The sequence below is a fragment of the Stegostoma tigrinum genome, chromosome 7, assembly GCF_030684315.1.
Source record: "Stegostoma tigrinum isolate sSteTig4 chromosome 7, sSteTig4.hap1, whole genome shotgun sequence".
Taxonomy (NCBI): domain Eukaryota; kingdom Metazoa; phylum Chordata; class Chondrichthyes; order Orectolobiformes; family Stegostomatidae; genus Stegostoma; species Stegostoma tigrinum.
This window is the reverse complement of record NC_081360.1, coordinates 1,720,701-1,737,226: the sequence shown is the minus strand read 5'-3', so window position 1 is coordinate 1,737,226 and position 16,526 is coordinate 1,720,701. Positions and strand designations below refer to the sequence as shown.

The window sequence follows — 16,526 nt, the reverse complement described above, 5'->3', positions numbered from 1 at the left end:
CAGACCAAGAAAATAGCACGGTCTGACTGAGCGAAAACCATAAAAAAAAGTTGGCTTCCTGGTCAGTCACCTGTGCAGGTTCACTGGTCTTTTTATCACCTCCCACGTGGTAACTAGTCTCTCAGTTCCTCCCATTTTAGAGGTACCTTTGTTTTGATCATTTTGTTTATTAGTTCCATAGCAATACAACAGTATATAATACAGTAATTACTGCTCCAAGAAATTGAGGAAATCACCTTCATCAGTGAAAATACCTCAAAAAAAAGGAGCAGCTCGAACAGCCAGAATTTTATTCCGTCCGCCATCTTGGATTACACAGAATCCTTAGTGGAAACAAACAGATTTAAATAGGAGATAACTTGATGTCAGACGTGAGCAAGGTATTTGACATTTTTTGAAAATAATTTGATTATTAGATTGTTGGAGAATGATGATTTCACAGGGTCAACCTAGCTTCAAGCAAGACAAATTATTTTTGATAAACCTGCTGGGGTTTGTGGAAGGTGTTGGTTGTGACATCAACAAATGAGAACCAATGGGAATGGTTCATTTGATTTTTCAGAAGATATCTTTGCACAGAGGTGATCGAAAAAAAATAGACCCCATGGGTAAGGCGGGGGGGAATACTCCATGGATTAAAGTTGGGGAGAATACAGAGAGTAGTGTCCTGCTCTGGACTAAGGTCATTACTTGAGGTGTATCACAATTATCAGTGCTTGGAAAACAACCATTGACAAGGCAAAGAAATTGTTTGGACATGGGCAACAAATACCAACCTTCTCATTTGTATTTATTAGAAGGTGAGAGGTTGGGAAGTGCGATTGTCGAAAATGACCTGGATGGCATTGTTTGTGAGTCACCAAAAGAATACATACAGGGGAACAAGTAATCAGGACAGTAGATGGTTTGTTGTCCTTCATTGTAAAATTATTCAAGTATGATAGTAAAAACACTGCAGTTGTAGAGTATCGTTGAGGCAGTATTTTCAGCACTGTGTGCAGATATTCCTTCCAGAATAAGGAATGATCTCCTTGCCACAGAGACAATGCAAAGGAGTTTCACCAACCTGATCCCTGAGATGATGGTGTCTTGCGGAGAGTGTGAAGGAAATGAGTATTTAATCTGTTGTGCTGTGAAAGAATAAGAGGTGATTGTATTTGAAATTCAGCATTATGGAACATTACTTACCATGTCCAAAAAGACATTGATAGTGTGGCAAATTGTTTGTTTCTTTTTGCCATGAAACATGTTTCCTGATAGTTTATTGACCTCAGTAGAGCACCAAGCTCTAACTGAACGCTCACCATATTATGTTGCAGTTGGTGTGTGACTCTGCACTGTATGTCATGTTGGTCACAAATCTGTCAGCGACCATAATGCCTTGTGTCTGAAAGAGTTAGCCACTCCCACCAACTTCTGACCACCAGTGAGGACACCAGTCTGTCTGGGAGACAGAAGATGCCTCCATGAGACTTGGCACAAACCATACACTATCCCTCCTCACTAGCAGCAAACCATGTGAAAGTAACATGTGTGTACCATTAGCAATGAAGCCAGGAGGAACAACATGGAGCAGTCTGATGTGCATCCTTTGCTTCATTGGTTTGTCATGTTGGAGCATCAATGACACCCTTCTATTTCTGTTTATGTGGCTTGAGGGCCTGAATGGCCTATTCCTGGTCCCTGGGAAGAGGCTCAAGGAGCTGATTGTGTTTCCCTGGTACTTGTTGAACAGCTCAATGTGCAGACTAGACTCCTTGTCTTCCTGTGTAATAGGCAGGAGGGAGTGAATGGCCTGTTCCTTTTATTATCCAATAGCTTTGATGGGCTGAACGGCTTCCTCATATTCCCGTGAAGAGAGTCGTGTTACTGAATGAGCTCCTCTTTGTTCTGTGGAAATGTGCAGTATCTGGAAGTACTGTTACATGAATGTTAGAAAGACTTTTAGAACACAAGCTTGGATGTTGCCCAGGTCTTGCTGCACATGGATACAGACTGCTTCAGTACCTGAGGGGTGGCAGATTTTTCTGAACATTGTGTAATCTTCAGCGACCATCCCCATTTATCTTCTTATTATGGGGAAAGACATTGATGAAGCACTGGAAGATGTCTGTGCTGAGGAAGCTACTCTGAGGATCTCCTGAACAGGTGTCCCAGAACTGACAGGATTTACGTCCAACCAGCACAAACTCTTTCTTTGTGCTGTGAGTGACTTAAACTAATGAGGAGTTTGCAACTGATTCCTATTTAGTTCAGTTTTGCTCAGGCTCCTTCGTACCACACTCAGTTAAATATTGTCTTTTTATAACAGTCATCCCTCCTATCTAAACACCTGTGCTCACCTCTTTTGTACAGATTAATAGCTCATGGTGTTGGAGCAGGCAATGTTTTCTTCAAACAGAGGTTGGTGAATGTCAGGAATTCTGTATTCCAGAATTAGTGAGTTATATCACTGAAAGTATTTTAAAATAGATGGATTTAAACCTGTCAGAGAGTTAAGGGCCATGAAGAATTGGACATTAAAGATGAATTGCGATCTAGAACAGCTCATGCATGATCTTATTGATGGGTAAAGCAGGCTTTGGAGGCTGTGGGGTGGTGGGGTGTGTGGGGGGAATGGGAATGACCTGCTCCTGTTTCTAATCTTCTTATACTCTGTTGTTGGAAAGTTAATGGTTGTTATTTCCCTGGAGGTCTGCTGTTGAATGTTGCATTAAGAGAGACCAGGGGATTTTGTGAGCCATCTCCAAGTGAGGTACGGCAGCTGTACTCACGTTTAATCTGGGTCTGCAGCATGACCAACAAATGAAGCACAAGTTGCAGAGAGGTGATTCTCTGTAAACAGAGATGCGGTTTCTCTTTTGTACCTAGTTTTTCCAATGACATTTTCTAAATTATCTCAAACCATTTGCGACATTCCTGAGGGGCTGAAAAGTCTCCTGTGTTTCTGTGCACCAGGTTATAGGAGTCAGAAACCTCCAACTGCTCTTCTCTAGAAGTTTTAAGGGTCCGAAATGAACTTATAGACACAGGACTGAGGAGCACAAATGGGTCATTACACACTTTGAGCCTCCACCAGGCAATACTCTCATGCTGAGAGACAGTAGGAACTGCAGATGCTGTATAATCTGAGATAACAAGGTGTAGAGCTGGATGAACACAGCAGGCCAAACAACATCAGAGGAGCAGAAAGGCTGGTGTTTCAAGCTAAATTCTTCACCCAAAACGCCCACCTTCCTGCTCCTTATATGCTACTTAGCCTGCTGTGTTCATCCAGCTCTACACCTTGTTATCCAAGACCATGGCTGATCTGGTTGTGGCCTCAGACCCACTATCCTGTCGGGGATCCTGTTATCTGTGACACACATCTCTTTCACATACTTCAATAACTCAGCTTTGATTAAATGGAAACAGAAACCACAGACTTCTGGGGATGAAAATTTCCACTCAAAAAACTCTTTTAGAATTTCTCCTCATCCCTCTTACAGAAAGAAAAGGTCGTATAGCACAAACAAACCATTTAGTTCAACTTGTCCACACTGAGAACATATTCTATTCTGATCTGGTCCCATTTTCCAGCATTTGGCCCATATCCCTTGCAATTTCTTCCTATTCATGTACCCATCCAGATACTTTTAAAATGTGTAATTGTACCCACTTTCACCACTTCTTCTGACAGCACTTTCCATCCACTCATCAGACTCTGCATGAAAAGTGTGCCCCTAAGATCCTTTCTAAATCATTCCCCTCTCACCTTCAACCTGTGCCGTTTACTTTTGGAATCTCCTATCCTGGGAAATAGTCCTTGGCTGTTCAGACTATCCATACCCCTCAAGTCTAAAATGTCACCCCACAGCTTCCGTCACTCCATGGGAAATAGCCTTTCTTATTCAGCCTCTCTGTGTAGCTCGAGCGCTCCAATCCCGGAACATCCTTGTAAGTATTTTCTGCACCCTCTCAAGTTTAACAACAGCCTTCCTTTAGCAGAGCCAACCCCCAAATTGTATGCAGTATTCTTTAAGTGGCCTCACCAGCATCTTTTCCAGATGCAATGTACCATCCCAACTACCATACTCACTCTCTGCATAATTAAGGCAAGCATGCCAAACGTGTTCCTCACTATCCTGTCTCCCTGTGACTCCACTTTCAAGAAGCATGTTCTTTGTTCAGAAAAACTCCCCAGGACCCTACTATTAAGTGTCTACATCTTGCCCTGCTTTACCTTCCCAAATGTTATTCTGATTCTGACATTATTCTGCTCACACGAGTTGCTGGCAATGGGATTACTTCCTGGAACAGCTAAATTTGGCTGAATTCCCTTTGCTTAATGCAATGTGAGATTCCAATGAATCCTCATCAGAAATCCTCCATAAGTGGTAAAGATGACTGATTGGTGTTCAGCTCGCAACATTGCTGTAATGAGGAATAAGGAAAAAGAGAGGGAGTAATAGGCCATTGCTTTTCAGGCAGGTTATATTCCCTCCCCCCTCTGAGTTGAATCACACAATTATATTATCCAAACCCCAAACTGGACCATGTCAGATCTCCTTGAACACTGTCTAAACTGTATGTTTCTATCACGTTCCCTGCTCCATGTAGGTGCATCATTGCTGCTGTCATACTCAAAGCCACTTCCTGAGCAACAAATTGCCCCACTTGATTCAAAGATATGTTCATATGTGCCTGCATAACTTAAAAAAAAGTTTCATGACCTCACAATATCTCTGTTGAAATGAATGCATCTTATTATTAAAGAAATGCAGAAATTTCTGCAAACGTTCAGCAGATCTAACAACATGTATTAAGTAAAATTAGAGTTAATGTTTCAGGCCCAGTGACCCTTCCTCAGAACCAATCTTTTATTTTTAAATTGCTTCCTCAGATTTATTCTCCGACACAAGAGGAAATATCCATCAGATATTCACCAGCTACACACTCCTCAAGTTCTTATATGGTCAATCATAACATCTCTCATTCTCAGGCCTAAAATATTAATCCTCCATCACATAATGCCTTCATCCCAGGACTGAGTAAAGAAAACTTTTGAAAACTTTTGAAGGCAGTTGTGTTTTTTTTTTCCTTTTAGAACATCATAACTACACACAGTGCCTCAGATGTGGTCTCAGCAATGCCCCGTACAGATTCAGTAAAACACCCTTAAGATCATACCTGACACTCTTTGCAAGAAATAATATCATTACATTTCCTTTCCAAATCACTTGCTGCGGCTTCAGACTAGCTTTATGTGATTCATGTACCAGGACACACAAATCTCCCTGAGCACCGAGCTCTGCATTTTCTCTCGCATCATATAATGAACTGTTGTTTTATCCTTTCCACAAAACAAAAAATTCCCATAACCCACATTGTACTGGTTTATTTTCTTTCCCAAAGGTTTTCTCAATAGTATCCCCTAGTCTGTACCCCATTTTCAATGTTCTGCCTCCACTTGACATCCTATTGGAATACTAACCTGGTGTACTTACAAATTGAGCTCCAACCAATCAGCCCTTCATCCAAATTGTTAAAACAGTTTGTAAACTGTTGATGACCTCACAGATCCCTGAGGTGTTCCACTAAATCCAGCTTTCCAACTTGAAAATAATTAGTTATTTCTATTCTGTATTTCCTTTTAGCGAACCAGGACTCCCTGTTCCTGTGTGGCAGCTTAGAACGGTTGCATTGTCTCCTCCTGTGGCGTGGAGCTGTTTATCAAGGTTTTTTGCAGAGCTCAGCAGTACACTGTTAGGGCCATTTGTTGTCAGATCATCAGGTAGAGGTTGTGCTGTCAATGATTCTGATCATTGAATGTTTAAAAACAAACATAGAATATAGACTGACAGTTGAGTAGAATGTTGCACGGTCAAAAATGCTGACTTTCAGATGCAGCAATTAATCTAGTCTGCCCTTTCAATTTGGTGCTCAGTTTACACCAAACACATATTGAGGAAGAGGGGAGTTTCCTATCAGTCTGGTTAACATTTTCCCCTTTAACAACGCCACCTTTTCAGATAATCTTAATGATTAATGCCATTTTTGGCTGTGGGTGCTGTGTGCAAAAAATGCTGCAATCACTACACAATAAAATAGACAATTGTCACTGAGGATTGACGTTATAGAGGTTTATAAAATCATGGTAATTCAGCATAAAGAGTCAAGGTCTTTTCCACGGGGTGAGGGTGTCCAACACTAGAGGGGCATAGTTTTAAGGTTGGAAGGGAAAAATTTTAAAGCGACCTAAGGAGAACTGTTTCATGAGGAAGGGTGTGCGTGGATAGGGTTTTACTTTATTTCTGTAACAGCCTGGAGGGACAGAGTGAGAGAACAGCACATCAGACGCAAACTGCAATTGGCCATTTGGACCCTTGAACCTGCTGCTCAATTTAGAAAGATCATGGCTGGTCTGTTTGTGGCTGAACACCCCTTCCCTGTTTATTCCCTATAAATATTGACTCTCCTGTCCATCAAAGGTCAGTTGAGTTCATCTTTGAATATCTTCAATAACCGGGTCTTCCCTGTTCCCTAGGGATGAGAACACTACAGACAGCACAATATTAAAGAGAAAGAAATCTCCTTATCTCAAGCTTAATTGGGACACCCCTTAAAGTGTGTTAATCTCACAGCATGTCACCTCCTCTTTAAACAGCACAACAAATAGGAGCAAATTTGACTATTCAGCCCCTCAAACCTATCCCACATTCGCATTGAATTTGTTCAGTGAAAAATTTATCAATTTAGCCTCCACTGCTCTTGTGGGAAAATATTTCTGATACCTTAAGACCATACGGCATAAGAAATTGGACCAGTCTGCTCTGCTGCTCGATCATACCTGGCATGTTTCTCAGCACAATTCTACTGCCTTCTGATCGTAATCCTTCATCCCCTTATTAATCAAAGCTTATCTATCTCTGTCTCAAAGACACAACTGTGTCTGTGTCCCTATATGCCTGCGTGTGTGTTCTGTATATTTCTGCTTAATGGCAGGAGACAGGGTAGATGTTGAGGGTTGTTTCTCAGACTGGAAGCTTGTGACCAGTGGTGATCCACAGAGATCTTTGCTAGATCTAAATTTGTTTGTCATTTACAAAAATGATTTACGTGTGAATTATAGAAGGCACAATCAACAAGTTTGCGGATGACACCAAGATTAGTTGTATAGTGGGGAAGGATCTCGGTTATCTAAGATTACGAAGATCTCGAGATCAATTGGATGAATGAATCATTAAGTTTACAGCATGGGAACGAATCTTTCATTCCAACTTTTTCATGCCAATCAGATATCCTAAATTACTCTAGTTTCATTTGCCAGCATTTGGCCCACATCCCTCTAAATCCTTTCTGTTCATATACCCATCCCAATGCCTTTTAAAACTTGTTTTTGCCAGCTTCCACTACTTCATTTGGAACTTTGTTCCATGCACACATTATCCTGTGCATGAAGAGGTTGCCTCTAAGGTCCTTTAAAAAAATATTCCTCTCTCACCTTAAACTCATGCCTTCTAATTTTGGACCCCCATATCCTGGGAAAATGACCTTAACTATTCACTCTATCCATGCACTTTATAATGTTACAAGTATCTATAAGGTGCAACTTTTACTCCAATCAACACGAATGGTAGTGTTTTTGTGTTAAATGGCTTAAATTGTTTGGCTTAAATTCTGAAATTCAAAACTGATACCTCTTACGCCTCGATCAAGCCACAGCTCTAAAATAATTTTAATTAACTTTTTCAGGCATATTATGAAACACTCTGTGGGATTTGAATCTTGTCCTTTGGTCCCAGAGGTAGGGAGACTACTACTACACTGCAATAGCCCCTGAATCTGCAACATTATTCTCCTATATGTTTGCTCATTAACCTGGTCTGACATGTTGTGACACACCGCTGCAAAAGGCAGGACTTGTTTCAAGAACTTCTGTTCCAGAGCTGGGGACATTGACCAATAGATAACTTACACAGGGAACTTTTTTTATTGTTCAACAAATGCAAGGTATTCGCCACAACCGTAGGATATTGATTCCATCTGCTGTGCCATTGAGGTAAATTATTAACATCTTTAATTGTTTGGCTACATTTCCAGCTTAATGGCTATTATCTGTAGACTGCACTGTTAGGGAAAGAGTTCTTGAGGACACATTGTGTGCTATGAAAGATCTCAAATAGATTTTATTACTGAAGACCAGAGACAATGAAAGAACATAATTTCCGGCCCCAAAAGACTGCATTACAGATCTCTATTTCTCACTTTCTTCCTAAAACCATTAAATCTTGCAAGGCAACAAGTTATATTCCAGCATCTCCTCACCACAGGCTGGTCAGCAATCTAACCCCCTCCTCCTACCCGCCGCACAAGGCGAGTGCGCGGACGTGGGGAGATAGGGAGGAGATAGGTCAGTCCAGGGTGGACGGACAGGTCAAAGGGGTGGGATGAGGTTAGTAGGTAGGAGATGGAGGTGCGGTTTGAGCTGGGAGGAGGGGATAGGTGGGAGGAAGAACAGATTAAGGAGGCAGGGACGAGCTGGGCTGGTTTTGGGATGCAGTGGGGGGAGGGGAGATTTTGAAGCTTGTGAAATCCACATTAATACCATTGGGCTGCAGGTTTCCCAAGCGGAATATGAGTTGCTGTTCCTGCAATCTTCGGGTGGCATCATTGTGGCACGGCAGGAGGCCCTGGATGGACATGTTGTCTGGGGAATGCGAGGGGGCATTGAAAACTCCACGGAACATTCTGTAACTGGCATTCCCCAGAACATTTTGTAACCGACATTCGCCTGAGCATTCTGTATCTGATATTATTTGTGAACGGTTGGACATCTGTTAATTGAACAAAAGATTAGGTCCCGAGGCAACAGAGCCCATTCCAGGGAGGAGCAGACACTGTTTTGAAGTCCCCACAGGCAGTTTAAGGGGTGAATATGTTTTGCCTGTATTTACATTTCTTCACGACAGAAGATCAAACACAATTTAGACTAAAAGACAGAAATTTTCAACCTCCATTTGTCTTCAAGGGACTGGCAGAGAATTTTTCAGGACGGCAACACCTTCACGTTCCTTATTAGGAACTGTAAAGAAGTGACCTGCGTCTGCTCTCAAATGATCGAGTGTTTGGGAATGTTCTGGAAACCATCTGTTTCTTATAGATGTGCGTCTGTGTGTTTGAGCTGGAAGAGTTTCTTGTGTTTTACATTACATTTTATTAGTAATTCAGACCTTACTATTTATGACTTCAGCTCCAATTATTTCAGTAAATCTCTGAGTGCAGTGATGCGTTTAAAAATCTCACTCTGTCCTCAAATAAACTGGTACATTTGCTTCCAGGCTAATGTATACTTCATTGATTTTCCTTCCTTACAGTTAATGTAGTGACGATCTACGTCCTGCTTTACAAAGATTGTGGATTGTCTCCATGTGTTAGACGTTACCTGGGGGCCATGGCACTGGCGGATCTACTGGTCATTATCCTCGACCTGATATTGAGACACATTCCCATTGTTTATAACGAACAATTTTATTTCCTGTTCTCCATCCCCGTGTGTAATATCCACGCCGTCCTGCTTTATGCAGCCACCGACTGTTCTGTCTGGTTCACCGTCACTTTCACCTTTGATCAATTTGTGGCCATTTGTTGCCAGAAGCTGAAAAGTAAATATTGTAGTGAGAAAACGGCGGCTGTGCTTCTGGGAACAGTGACTGTGCTGAGCTGTTTAAAGAACATTTTCTGGTATTTTATGCTCACAGCTCGCTATTTCCTGGTGAACAGTCCCTGGTTTTGTTATGCAACTCTCGGTGTTTTTTTCTCTCGTTTCTGGATCACAATCGAGTTCCTCCACCACATGCTGACCCCGACTCTCCCATTTCTCCTGATTCTGCTGCTCAATGTTTTCACCGTCAGATACATTTTAGTGACCAGCAGAGCCCGCAGGAGACTCCGGGCTCACACCAATGGGGACGTTCAGTGTGACACAGAAATGAGAAATCGAAAAAAATCCATCATTTTACTGTTTGTGATCTCGGCCAATTTCATCCTATCATGGGCAATGTTAATGGTGTATTCTATATGGGTCCGGATGTCTAATTTGGGGTATGACTCAATGTATCTAGATGCCTTTGTGCAGGAATTGGGTTTTATGCTGCAGCTCCTCAGTTGCTGTGCAAACACCGTGATTTATGCCGTGACCCAAACTAAGTTCAGGCAGCAGCTGAAGAATGTGCTGAAATATCCCATTACCCAAATTCATCAATCAATCAAATTCACTCATTAATCAATCCATCCAGGATTTTCTCATTTCAGTTCAATGTTTCAGCAATAAAGCAGCCTGTCGCTATGGTAACAGACTGAGGGTAGTGCTGGCTTATCAAACCTTATCCCACAGGGGGTTACAGGGAAACATGTCAATGTTTCTCTCAACTCACAGGCCAAAGAGAAAAGGCACCATTCCACTGACTGCATCCGTAACTTCAATATGTAATTAATGTTCATTAAAAAGTGCCAAGCAGCACAGCAAACTATATTGTTGTTTGTCTTTGTGTTGAAGAAGCTGAGCTGGAGAGAGACGGACTCGGCCCCAAGGGAATGGGAGGATTTCAGGACTGAGCCCTGGAGTTGGGTTTAAGTCACTCTGTCCTTGTGTTCACCCCTGGTATATCTCTCTCTCTTTCTCTCTCTCCTGTCCCTCCTCGCTCGCTCTCCCTCTCTCTGACCGACATTTCTCTGTCCTTCCCATGCCTCTCTCCATTTCCTTCCTTTTCTCTTTCCACCCACCCTCTCTAAACCACTTCTCCCTCACTCCCTGCATCCTGTCTCTCTCTCCCTCCTCTTTGAATGTCCGCACCCCCTTCTCTCACCCTCTGCCTATGGAAACCCCATCTCCAATTCTGTACTTTTCCCTCTGACTCCACCTCTCCCTAATCCCCTGTCAAGGTCTTTCCCTCTCTCTGTCACCCTCCCCCTCTCGATCTCTCTGCCCATCCACCTCTGCACCCTTTGTATCTCTCTCCTCCCCCGTCGCTCTCGCCTCTCACTCTGCTTTTGTTTCCTTGTGTCTGCCTCTCTATCTCTGACCCACTTTCTCTCTCTGCCCCCTCCTCCTTGCCGTCCTCTCTCCCTTCAAGCCCCTCATTTATCTCTGTAACCCTCTGGCTCTCTCTTCTCCCATCCTCCTCCCTCCGAGCCCTGTATCTGGCTCCTTAGGCCCTGTCCCCCTGTACACTAGCCCCTGCCCCTGCCCCTGCCCCTGTCGCTCTCTCTTTCCCTCCCAGTTGCTCGCTGCCTCTCTCCCTGTCACTCCTTCCATCGCTCCCTCCTCATTGCTCCTTCCATGCCCCTCATTCCCTGCCCCTTGCTCCCTTGCTATCCCTCCCACCCTTGCCCTCCGTCACTCCCTTGCTGTCCCCCGCTCCCTCGCCATCCTCACTCCCTCGCCATCCCTCACTCCCTTTCCATCCCTCACTCCCTTTCCATCCCTCACCCCCTTGCCCTCCCTCACTGCATTGCCATCCCTCGCTCCCTTATTGTCCCTCGCTCTGTCCTGGCCCCTCACTCCCTCCCCATTGCTCCCTTGATGTCCATCGCCTCCTCCCCATCCCTGCTCCTTCCCTGTCTGTCCAACCCTGTCTACCTCCCTGACTCTCCCTGTCCCCCTCTGTGTCCCTCGCCCCGTTCTGTACCATCCCTGTCCCTCCCTCCCTCCCTCTCCCTCCCTGTCCCCCTCCTTCCATATCCCATGGTCCCTCCCTGTCCCTCACTCCCTCACTGTCTCTTGCTCCGTCCCTATCCCGTGCTCCGTCCCCATCCCCACCCCTCGCTCCCTCACCATCCCTTGCTCTGGTCTCTAGCTCGCTCCCTGTCTCTCGCTCCTTTCCCTCTGTCCTTTGATGCCGTCCCTTGCTCTGGTATCTCCATCTGTCATTCCCTCCCCATCCCTCGCTTCATCTCTTGCTTCCAGTACGCACCCCACTCCCTCCCTAGCTCCCACACCATCCTTCGTTCCCTCTCCCCCTCCCCGTCCCTCACTCCCTCGCTATCTCTCACTCCCTCCCCATCTCTCACTCTTTCCCTTGCTCCATCCCTCCGATCCCTCCCCATCACTTGATCCCTCCCTCCCTGTCTCTCGTTCCATCCCTACAGCAGCCCTTGCTCACTGCATGTCCCTCACACCCCATCCCTCGCTCCCTCAATCCCCATCCCTCCCTCCCCCCACCCTCCCCGTTCATCCATCGCTCACTCCCCGCTCTTGCTCCCTCGCTCCTTCACTCCCTCCTTCCCTGTTCCTCACTCTCTTCCTGTCACTCCTCCCCATCCCTTGCTCCCTCCCCATCCTTCGCTCCCTCCCTGTTCCTCGGTCCCTCACTCCCTCACTGTCCTTTGCTCCCTGTCCCTTTCCCTCTCTCTGCCCCTCGCTCCCTCCCTGGCCCCTCCCTGCCCCTCACTCCCTATCCTTCTCCCTGCCCCTCGCATGCTCCCTGTCCAAACCAAACTGCCCCCCTCCCTGTCCCTTCCTCCCTGTCCCTGTTCTCGCTCCCTCCCTGTCCCTCGCTCTCTGTCCCTGCCACTTGCTCCATGTCTCTGTCCCTCACTACCCCCCTGTCCGTCCCTGTCCCACCTCTATTAGCTTCATGCCCGCCTCCATGATCTGTCCATCTTCCCTCGCAGCTACCACCTACCCACTCCTCCTTGCCCCTCGAACCCTTCCTGTGCATCCCAAACTGACCCTGTCCCTGCCACTCCCTGTCTCCTTCCCTGTCCCTCCCTCCATTCCAGCCTCCATGCCCTGTCTGTCTTCTCTCCACCTATCTGCTCCACTATCTAACTTCTCTCACTGCCTCCCAGCCTTTCTATTTATTTCACAGCACCCTACCCCTCCCCAGTTTCTGATGAAGTGTCCAGACCTGAAAGGCCAACTTTCCTGCTCCTCTGATGCTGCCTGGCCTGCTTTGTTCATCCAGCTCCACACTGTGGTATCCCACACCTTGGTATCCCACACCTTGTTATCTCAGATCCCAGAATTGGCAGTTCCGACTAACCCCAAGGGGCACCATCTCTCTTTTGTGACCTCTCTCTGGACAGGGAACTTGTAGTGTCCACAACTGGGCTGGCTACTTCCCATCACAAGTTGGTACCTCTGGTTATACAATGCCTTATAGACACTGAGAACAACAATCTGATTTATTCAGGAATGTTTCTTTTGCTTTTGGTACTGATTTTCACATCTTTTAGTGTGGGTCATCAGTTTTGGAATAGGTGCAATAAAAGAAAAATGTCTCTCAGAAATTGAATTTGTTTAATATGAGATTTTACCCTGTACAGACAGTGATAATGTTTGCAAATATTTCACAGAGTAATAGATAGACATTTAAGATAGGAGAGTCAAATCAAACACTGTCAAGATCCAACCAAGTTAATCAATTCTTCAGGACCAGAATGGAATATGTTTATGCGGTATGCCTGTGGGAAAAGATTTCAAACATCAGTGTGAGTGGGAAAGTGCCAACACCCACACACTGACACCTGATTCTGAATGTTCCAGTGAACTAACTGCAGAGATTATTCAACATCATCCAGTTAACATTCTGAAAAAAAATCCACAGAGCGGAGAAACTGTACACACATTGTGTTTATGGAGAAGGAATCAACAGGTCATCCAATCTGGAGAGATGCCAGGAGATCAGCATCATGGAATAACTGTGGAAATGTGTGGATTGTGTGAAGGGATACAAATACCCAGGCCAGCTGGAAGCTCACCGTCACAGTCACTCCAGGGAGAGACCATTCACCTGCTAAATGTGTGGGAAGGGATTTGCTCAGTCACCCAGCCTCATGTCACACCAGTGGGTTCACACTGACAAGAGACCTTTTAAATGCTCTGACTGTGGGAAGCTCTAGGAGCTAAGAATTAAGATTCTTAATTCCAGGTATTTATTGAATTCAAATTCCACCATCTGCTGTGTGGGATTTGAACCTGAGTCCCCAGATTGTTTATCTGGGTCTCTGGATTAACAGTCTAATACCACAGGCCATCAGCTCCCTCAGTGACAATAAACTCTGAGAATATTTCACCCTGATGAAACGCCAGTGACCTCCCACAGGGAAGAGGCCACCTATTTGTTTGGAGAATAGTAAAGTATTCACTCACTTATCCAGCCTGCACATGCATCAACGAGTTCACACTGGGGAGAGACCATTTACATGCTCTGGTTGTGGAAAAGAATTCACTCAGTCATCTGGCCCAGTAAGACACCAGCACGTCCTCACAGCAGAGTGGCCATTCAAATGCTCCAAATGTGGGAAGTAGTTCAGAGATTTATCTGGCCTACAGGTACACTGGCGAGGCCATACTGAGGAGAAGGCATTCATATGTTCTGAGTCAGGGAAAGGATTCATTCATTTATCTAGACTGTTGAAGCAGAAGAAAGTTTACAAATGATCGTAGGAGTTGGATCTGCTGTTAATCCGCATTAAATGTCCTGCTAAACAGCACATTTCAAACACACAGCATCTACTATCTAGAAAAACAAATGAAGCAGTTACATGGGACAGTTAGCATCTGCATGCTGTTCTCCAAACTGCACGTCATTCTCATTAACAGGATGTTAGAAAGGGAAGATTTCTTGACAGGAATCTCAAAATGACCATCACATGCAGATCTAATGGAGTCAGTGAAATAACTGAGTCTTGAATGTCGTAATCTTCCATATTGGCTGTTACTTTACTCTCAATGATTCAAAATCCTGGAACTTCTCCCAAACAACATTGTGGATGACCCTACACATCAAAGACTACAGTCCCACAAACCACCATCTTCTCAGAACAACTGAGTGCTGACCTAGACAGTGATACTATATCCCATGAATTGATTTGAAAATGAGGGAAATTCACATCCAAGGCTGACCCATGTTCATTCTGACAGTGAGTAAAGTGGCAGGGCCAGAGGGCTTCTTTCTGCTGGTCTGGCTGCTCTCAGCACTTTGCTTCCAGTGAGGCAGGTGCTCTTTGAGCTTGGGTCTGCACATTCCAAGGAAATGATCCCCAAAAGCTGATGAAGTCAATTTATTTTGCCCTGGATAGGAAATAATGTTAGCGAGTTTTGAGAAGATTTGTAGCTCAGGTTGAGGTTCTGCATGTGAGTTTGCTCGCTGAGCTGGAAGGTTAGTTTTCAGACGTTTCATCACCATTCTAGGTAACATCATCAGTGAGCCTCCAATGAAGTGCTGGTGTTATGTCCCGCTTTTCTATTTATCTGATAAATAGAAAGCGGGACATAACACCAGCGCTTCGTCGGAGGCTCACTGATGATGTTACCTAGAATGGTGACAAAACATCTGAAAACTAACCTTCCAGCTCAGCGAGCAAACTCACATCCAGGAAATAATGTTTTCCTTACCACTCCACTTAGATCAGAAGTAAATATGTTTGTCTTTGTTCCATTGAGCCTCCAGCCCAATCAGCGCAATTAGTCTCCATCAGTATTTACGGTCCACATCCTGCCCTTTCATCTCCCTATCAGCAGATCCTTCCATTCCTTTCTCCCTCATGCATGCATCCAACTTTTTAAATATATTCCTCTGTTCACCTCCATCTCACTCTCTTGGAGCGAATGCACATTCTGACCTGTCACAGGGTAAAGAGGTTTCTCATGAAGTCACTGTTGGATTTTTAAAGCCCTTCATCATTTTAAACAAACAAAGAAACAAAGAAACCTACAGCACAGGAACAGGCCCTTCGGCCCTCCAAGCCTGCGCCGATCAAGATTCTCTGTCTAACCTGTCATCTATTTTCTAACAGTCTGTGTCCATTTGCTCCCTGCCCATCCATGTACCTGTCCAAATATATCTTAAAAGATGCGAACGTGTCTGCGTCTACCACCCCCGCTGGCAACGCATTCCAGGCACCCACCACCCTCTGTGTAAAGAACTTTCCACGCATATCTCCCTTAAACTTTCCTCCTCTCACTTTGAACTCATGACCCCTAGTAATTGAGTCCCCCACTCTGGGAAAAAAAGCTTCTTGCTATCCACCCTGTCTATACCCCTCATGATTTTGTAGACCTCAATCAGGACCCCCTCAATCTCCGTCTTTCTAATGAAAATAATCCTAATCTATTCAAAATCTCTTCATAGCTAGCACCCTCCATACCAGGCAACATCCTGGTGAACCTCCTCTGCACCCTCTCCAAAGCATCCACATCCTTTTGGTAATGTGGCGACCAGAATTGTACACAGTACTCTAAATGTGGCTGAACCAAAGTCCTATACAATTGCAACATGACCTGCCAACTCTTGTACTCAATACCCCGCCCAATGAAGGAAAGCATGCCATATGCCTTCTTGGCCACCCTATTGACCTGCGTTGTCACCTTCAGGGAACAATGGGCCTGAAGACCCAGATCTCTCTGTTCATCAATTTTCCTGAGGACTTTTCCATTTACTGTATAGTTCACCCTTGAATTTGATCGTCCAAAATGCGTCACCTCGCATTTGCCTGGATTGAACTCCATCTGCCATTTATCTGCCAAACTCTCCAGTCTA

The 16,526-nt window shown here is 44.8% G+C and overlaps 1 protein-coding gene across 16 annotated transcripts in view; it reads left to right on the top strand.

The window, feature by feature from the left end:
- LOC125454422 (probable G-protein coupled receptor 139) overlaps nucleotides 1-10,478 on the top strand; it is a 129,845-nt gene extending 119,367 nt beyond the window's left edge. For 12 of the 16 annotated variants that reach the window (XM_059646987.1, XM_059646988.1, XM_059646985.1 and 9 more), the window contains one exon: nucleotides 9,357-10,478. In XM_059646987.1, the coding sequence (XP_059502970.1) occupies nucleotides 9,357-10,264 (908 nt within the window). In that variant the 3' untranslated portion in view covers nucleotides 10,265-10,478. The other 4 variants (XR_009445897.1, XR_007247990.2, XR_009445898.1 and 1 more) reach the window with 4 other exon arrangements.
- Nucleotides 10,479-16,526: the final 6,048 nt, after the last annotated feature.